Source organism: Leucopleurus acutus (assembly GCF_964270905.1).
Source record: "Leucopleurus acutus genome assembly, chromosome: 5".
In the NCBI taxonomy this organism is placed as follows: Eukaryota; Metazoa; Chordata; class Mammalia; order Artiodactyla; family Delphinidae; genus Leucopleurus; species Leucopleurus acutus.
This window is the reverse complement of record NC_139147.1, coordinates 11,569,415-11,576,765: the sequence shown is the minus strand read 5'-3', so window position 1 is coordinate 11,576,765 and position 7,351 is coordinate 11,569,415. Positions and strand designations below refer to the sequence as shown.

The following is a 7,351-nucleotide window of genomic DNA, read 5'->3' as shown; positions in this document are numbered from 1 at the left end:
TTTTTTCTGGCCTGGAATGTAGTTATTTAAATAAGTGAATCTGTTTTTACATAGGCAAATTTGCCTTCTTAACAAGAATAGTCAAAAAAAAAAAAAAAGAATAGTCCATGTCTCAGTCAGTTTTAACATTATCCATAAAAAAGACAAAAAAGATTAACTTAGATGGCCAGGCAAAAATATGCTTTTTATTACTATTAGTTGTTTATAAAACAATCATTAAAATTAACTTTAATCATTAAAATTAACTTTATTAATTAACTTTATTAACTTTATTAATATAGACAACATTTACAAACATCAAGTGTGCTGTGCTGAAATTAGGAATTACTGGAGTTTCCTGATAACTTTGACTTCTCATTATCTAATAGCAAAAATGGTTTCATTCATATATGTTGCTGCAATGTAATTAGGTATCTAATTCTAATATTTAACAAGATTCACAGAATCATAGCCTTCTAAAATGTTTTGGAACTATAGCTTTTATTATAAACTCTTATTTCACACTGTTCACAATTGTATTTAGAATAATATATCATTGCAGAAGCTAATGATAACTCATTCAATAAAGTAATGACATATGCCAATTAATGCCCCATCATGTAAGCAGAAAGGTCTGAAATTTCCTTTTGAAGATGTAATTTTATTTAACTATCACACACTTTACAAAATAACTTGTTCTTCCAAAATCAGAGGGGCAAGTGACATGCTTCTGGGGCACTTCCATAGTACAGCGCTCCGAATTAAATAAGGAAACAGACCTGCTCCTTTTGACCACTCTCCATTATCCTCTAGTTGCCCGATTCTGTGAATAGGCAGTTACACAAACCTAAAGAAGTCAGGTCTTTCTGAAAGTGGTTGAGACACAATCTCATGGATGTCAATCTCCTGTCATTTGCCAAAGGTGCAAGTGGGTACCCTATCTTTGTTTATTAAAGGGTTCCTAAGACAGGAAATTGGATCCCTAAGACAGTAAACTGAGTTTTTCGTATCACTGAAAAAGCCTCTGGGGAGTTTGATACATAACAAAGAAAGGCTTCAGGTAGGTTTATGTAAACCTAACACTTCAACTCTGATTAGAGATGAAGCCAAAGGTGAAATCTTGTTTCCATTGAGCCCAAGGATTTTTTTTTCCCCCACCTCTGAAAGGTCAGAAAATACTTTCAAACTCTTTAAAAGTGGACATTGGAGTCTATTTCTAGAATAGCTAAATCAGCTAGCTTGGCTGATGGATCTGTGCTGCTAATGGCTCATGAAGTTAGGCAGGAAAAAGTACAACCAAGATATTTGGTGGTTTCTTTATTCAGTACCCAGAGAGAAGGGCTTTATAAAAAAGAAGAGTGTCATAACTCCACTAGGCTAATTTTCTGATCTTAACATTTCCAACCATATAGAGAATGTCCCAAAAGTCTTAGAAAAATTTGTGCTTTAATAACCTCAGGTGTATAAATGCAGCAAACTTGTGAAAAACATACATCATTTGGAGGTTTAGTTGCCTACATTCCATACTTCTTTCATTTTGTGACCTTTCATGATACATTCTTAGTTGTTGTTGAAGTACCTATGTTTGAAGATGGCAAACAACAAATATTTTTAAATTAGAGTTTAAAACTGCACTAAGACTTTGGAATACCCTTTATGATTCCCAGCCTGAGTCCCTATCCTAACTCCTTTCACCTGATGACCGACATTTACGAACTGAAATGTATTAAATTGTTTCCTTAAAAGTAAGTTCTCCTCTTGTTTTGCCATATCCTCAGAGCAAAGCTGGTTGAATATTTCTCTGACTTAGTTTCTTACAGCTCTCTCATCTACACATCACTGGAGACGTGACTTGTTTTGTGAAAAGTACAGGGGCACACAGTTCTCAGACTCTTGTGTTACAGAAAGAAATCTCAGCCTCTATGTGTGATGTCAGTAGTACTGAAAATGACTGGGGGCAGTTCTGTGAGCAATGAGATGGTCATGTTTTAATAAATTGCCACACATTCATCCAGTTAAAGAAACCTGTCTTGACTCCAGGTGTTTTCTCTCCTTCTCCCTGATCAAAGTTATTTGGGTTTTTATCTGGGACTTCTTGTGCTTTTATAAGCGTCTCATATATTTCCTGGGCTCTGGCAATTTCTTTCTGTGCATCAAAATGGACTTTTTGCCTGGTCAGAAGGGGAACAATTAAATTAAAGTCATTAATTCGCTTGTTTAGTTTTTTGATGTTTTCTTGAAACTGCTCACAAACTTGGTTCCACTGTTTCTGTTCAGTTGGTGTCATTGGATTCCCAAGTTTTTTCCTCGACACTAAAATTGCCTCTCTGAGTTGATCAATAGTATCCTTTATTTCCTTTTGCATTAGGATCCATTCTGGTTGGTATCCATTATCTATCAATATTCTGTTCAGGTTGTGAGTCATGGGATCAATATATGAACAGCCAGAAAATTTTTTTAGAGGTTTTCCTTTCCCACTGAGATTATCAAAGTCTCCTTTTGCCATTGATTCCTGAATGAGATCCTCCACCAAACGTTCTATTGCTTGAGTTATCTTTTGTTCCTTACTGTGTCTTACATCTTTAACAGTTATACTATTGGTGAAATACTGGCTTTGCAGTTTCTGCTTTTGGTATTCCATCACTTGCTCAGTTGCACGGTCTGCTCTAAATTGCCTATACTGCTTCTCTCGTTGACTTGGAGTCCCAAAACCAATACCCTCAAAACTTAAATAATGCCGGTGTTGGGGTGTGTTATATTTGAATTTTTTTTCTTCTTCTTCTGTTTCTTCAACTTTACTCTGTCTGGCATTTGTTTGTTCTATCACGTGGGAAAGCACCTTCCTATAAGCTTCTTCGATCCTTATAAATGTTGCAGCATCAGCAGTATTAGAGCCACCATCTGGATGGTATTGCTTGGCAAGCTTATGAAAAGATTCCCTGACGTCATCTGCAGAGCATCCTTCATCCAGATTCAGCAGCCTATAATATTCTCTCATATTCTTTTTGGATTTATGAGTTGACATCATTCTAGTTCTAATGACACCAAGATATGGACCCATTTTCATTCGATTAGGAATCACTGAAGCATTTATCAGATGAGATCTTAAGATTTGAGCCATCATCACATACACTGTGTTCATTATTGTACCCAGAGTTCTTCCTAGCAATGATCTATAAAACGACAACAAATATAGGGTGAAGACAGTTGTATTATCAGCTAAATTCATATTTTCAGCAATAAGGATTAAATTACAGTACAACAAGGGGTAGTTCTTTCTAATGTTGCTGCCAAAATTCTTGTAGCTATATTCCATTTATGTTAGCAGAGAAATGGAAGTTGATGATGCTTTGCATTAAAATATTATGATATAATCTGGATTCTACTCCTCACTAACTAACCACAGAATTTTAGAGCTGGCAAGTTCTGAGAGATCATCTAGTCCAATCTTCTCATTTTGTGAGAAAATGTAGGCCCAGAAGGTTAAGCAACATAATCAAGTCCCACAGCAAGTTGTAAGCAAAATGGTTAGGGTTAGGGCACAATAAGCCCCTTGCTTAATTGTCTGTATCCCCAGCAGATTATAAATTTCATTGGCACCACCATTTCTTTAGTTAGTGAGTGTATCATTGTCTTTATCGTCCCAAGGAGTCCTGTCATGAGAAGACATACGTGAAACAATCAGAGAACATGACAAAGTATGTACCTAGTCTGACACTAAATTGAACAGAATCAAGTGTCCAAAAGACTTTAAGCTCTACAGCTTGTTAGGAAGGCGCTATCTGCTGCATGCCGGAAAACCAAGATGAAAGGTGAGGCCTCCCAATATGTTCGCTACTATTTTAAAAATGCACGGTATAGGGCTTCCCTGGTGGTGCAGTGGTTAAGAATCCGCCTGCCAATGCAGGGGACACGGGTTCGAGCCCTGGTCCAGGAAGATCCCACATGCTGCGGAGCAACTAAGCCCGTGCGCCACAACTACTGAGCCCGTGAGCCACAACTAAGCCCATGTGCCACAACTACTGAGCCCACGTGCCACAACTACTGAAGCCTGCGCACCTAGAGCCCGTGCTCTGCAACAAGAAGCCACCGCAATGAGAAGCCCGTGCACTGCAACCAAGAGTAGCCCCCACTCGCCACAACTAGAGAAAGCCTGCAGGCAGCAACGAACACCCAACACAGCCAAAAATAAATAAATTTATTTAAAAAAAAAAAAACACGGTAGGGCTTCCCTGGCGGCGCAGTGGTTGGGAGTCCGCCTGCCGATGCAGGGGACACGGGTTCGTGCCCCGGTCCGGGAGGATCCCACATGCCGCGGAGCGGCTGCGCCCGTAAGCCAACAGCCGCTGGGCCTGCGCGTCCGGAGCCTGTGCTCCGCAACGGGAGAGGCCACAGCGGTGAGAGGCCCACGTACCGCAAAAAAAAAAACCCAAAACAAACAAAAAGCACGGTATAGTAGAGAAGAAAGTCTTGTACACAGATAATGGCAGTGAAATGCTGGAAGTGGTTTAACTGAAAACAGTATTTTGATGTATAAACGCTAAAACTGAGCTCCTGGGGATTCCAATTTTCCGGACAATTGGGGTCTGGGAGTTTCAGAGTTGATTGGGATAGTAGTGATTGTGCGAACTGTGGCCGTCGATGGGGAGTGGTCAGTCCCAACCCGGTACACGCCCCGCCCCGCCCCGCCCCCTACTCACCTCAGATGCTGGGAAGGGGCTCAGCGGCTCCCGCCCCCATGCTACGCCTGTGCGCATGCGTAGGCGATGGGCCCTTCACTCTTCAGGCTTCCCCGTCGTAGCCGGGGGCAAGTGTCTCCGCTGGACTAGACCACCTGCGTTTTACACTGAGGGAACCCTCGGGGTGCGGAGGGCAGTATTATACCTAAGAGAAACAGATGTCCTACCTTATCAGGGAACCCCAGAATCTCTTTTAAAACGAACTCTTCCCAAGAGGACACGAGCAGGACATTTCAAGATGATACGCCCCTCCCCAGACAATCTGCTCCGCCTCCGCCCCCACCTCGAGTGGGAGGTGGATCGATCGACGGGGATTCTGGGAGCTGTAGTTTGCCGGGAAGTGCGACGCGCGCAGAACTCTGCCGCGCGCCTGCGCCTGCGTCTGCCAAGAGGAAGGCGCGGGTAGAGCCGGGCTCCGAGAAGGTTGCCGTGCAGGTGGTGGAGACATATAGGAGTTACCGTAGGCGAATGTAGGTTGGGACCCTTCAAGTCCTAGTGGGTCGGAGGGCAGTGGCCCGCGGTAAATTGTTTTTTGAGAAGGGGAAGACAAGTCCGTTTCCCCGAACAGGACCTGAACAGCCTCTTCGGGTCTGCAGCCGGGGACACCAGCTCAGAGACGAGGAAACTACCCAGCCCAGAAAGATCTAGCTCACCCGGGTTAGAAACCTAGTCTTTCATTAGTTCAAGAACGTAGTGAGCAGCTCACTCTGCCTGGCGTTGGTAGAGGGTAAGCACAGTCGAAGACAATTAAATTAGGTGTTTCCTGGCTTTAAGTTCAGCCACTATCATGGGGATTTACTTTTCCCCCCTACTGTACGAGGAGATAATTGTAAAAAAAGAAAGAAGAAAGAAAGCGGCAGAAACTTGGGGAGTCAGACCTGAGTTGAAGATCCTGTTGCTTACACTTGCCTTTTTTTCTGTGTCTGTTTATCTGTAAAATGAAGGTACCAACTAATGGTAAACTGTATTTAGCAGTTACTTTTGGCCAAGCACTGTGCTAAATGCTCTATGTATAGTCTTTTCAAATCCTTACAACAGACCTGTGAGGTAATTGCTATTGCTTTCCCCATTTTACTGATGATGAAATAATAATTGCATCGAACTCACTGAGTTTTTGTGAGAATTACACAATGTACGTATGCCACTTTGCACAATGCCTGGCACATTAAATATATTTGTTATGATTGTGTCTCCTAAAAGAAGCCAGAAATAGGTATTAGCCTAGAAAGGCTTCTGAGTTATAGACAGTGTAATAATTTGTTACCTTCTATGTAGTGTGCAGAAAATGGTTAAATTCTTATTCAGAAGTATTTCCTTATAAGCAAACAATGAGCGTAGAAGAACTCCTGTGCGAAAGAAAATGTTTCTACAAGTTTTAACTCTTCTAGCCAATATTTTAAACAAAGCTATAAAAGGGTAAAAAAGCAGAAACACAGTTTTAGAAACACCCGTACTTATATAGCACTTATGCATTTTACAATGCACTCATCACAAATGCCATTTTGATGTTCGCATCTTATAAGTAACTATACTTTAACCGCGAGCAGTTAAGTGACTTGGTTAAGTGACTAGACTGTAAGTTACTGGGACTCTAAGTCCATTTCTGTTTTCAGAATGTCAATTCTATAGTGTGATTCTGTACATGTAGAAGGTGAATTGGAGTCAGCTGAGTTATCAGTAAAGCACGCTTTCAGCTGCAAAGTGTAAATTAGCTAACTGACTTGGGGGATTATTTTTCTTATTTATATGAAATGGTGGAGGTAGGCAGTTTCTGGTATTGGTTAAGCTACCAAGAGTTGCTTTACCATTTTCTCTCTTTCTCCATGTATGTATTTCTTTCTGAATTATTTAAAAGTAATTGCATATATTATGTTCCTTTACCCAAAGTACTTCAGTATTTAAAAATAATTACATGTTCTACGTCCCTTTACCCTAAAGTACTTAAGTATTTGTTTCCTCAAAACAAGGGCGTTCTCTTACATCATCCTAGCACTGTTTTCAAATTCAGCAGATTTAACATAGATACAATATTATTATTTATTTTTTTTGGCCATGCCACATGGCTTGTGGGATCTGGGATCTTAGTTTCCCTCACCAGGGATGGAACCAGTGCCCCCTGCAGTGGAAGCGCAGAACCCTAACAACTGGACTGCCAGGGAATCCGCAACCCATTGACTTTTTTTTTTTTTTTTTTTAACCGGTACGCGGGCCTCTCACTGTTGCGGCCTCTCCCGTTGCGGAGCAGAGGCTCCGGACGCGCAGGCTCAGCACCCATGGCTCACGGGCCCAGCCGCTCCGCGGAATGTGGGATCTTCCTGGACTGGGGCACGAGCCCGTGTCCCCTGCATTGGCAGGCGGACTCTCAACCACTGCGCCACTGGGGAAGCCCCCCCCTTCCCCATGGACTTTTAAGTCAGCAGGTCTTCCTCAGTTTAGTTATGGGAAGAAAGAGTCCACCATTTGAAAATATAGTTCTCATTAAAACAGGAAAAAAAAACAAATAAAAGAATTAAAATATATTTCTTTTCTTTTTTTTTTTTTTTTGGCTGTGTTGGGTCTTTGTTGCTGCCTGTGGGCTTTCTCTAGTTGCGGCAAGTGGGCTTCTCATTGCAGTGGCTTCTCTTGTGGAGCAC

At 41.6% G+C, this 7,351-nt stretch overlaps 1 protein-coding gene across 2 annotated transcripts; it reads right to left on the bottom strand.

The window, feature by feature from the left end:
• Positions 1-347: 347 nt before the first annotated feature.
• On the bottom strand, positions 348-4,965 carry DNAJC28 (DnaJ heat shock protein family (Hsp40) member C28). Of its 2 annotated transcripts, none has more exons than XM_082839430.1 (2): positions 4,886-4,965; positions 348-3,152 (listed from the first exon to the last, which is right to left on the bottom strand). In XM_082839430.1, the coding sequence occupies exon 2, from the start codon at positions 3,119-3,121 to the stop codon at positions 1,961-1,963; it is 1,161 nt and encodes a 386-aa protein (XP_082695556.1). In that variant the 5' UTR covers positions 3,122-3,152; positions 4,886-4,965; the 3' UTR covers positions 348-1,960. The 2 variants fall into 2 exon arrangements, with proteins under 2 accessions (XP_082695556.1, XP_082695555.1); XM_082839429.1 differs by having other exon boundaries at positions 4,680-4,958.
• Between the last annotated feature and the right edge of the window lie 2,386 nt (positions 4,966-7,351).

Coding starts and splice junctions, on each gene's coding strand:
- DNAJC28 (XM_082839430.1), bottom strand. CDS start 3,121: ATGAACACAGTGTATGTGATGATGGCTCAAATCTTAAGATCTCATCTG.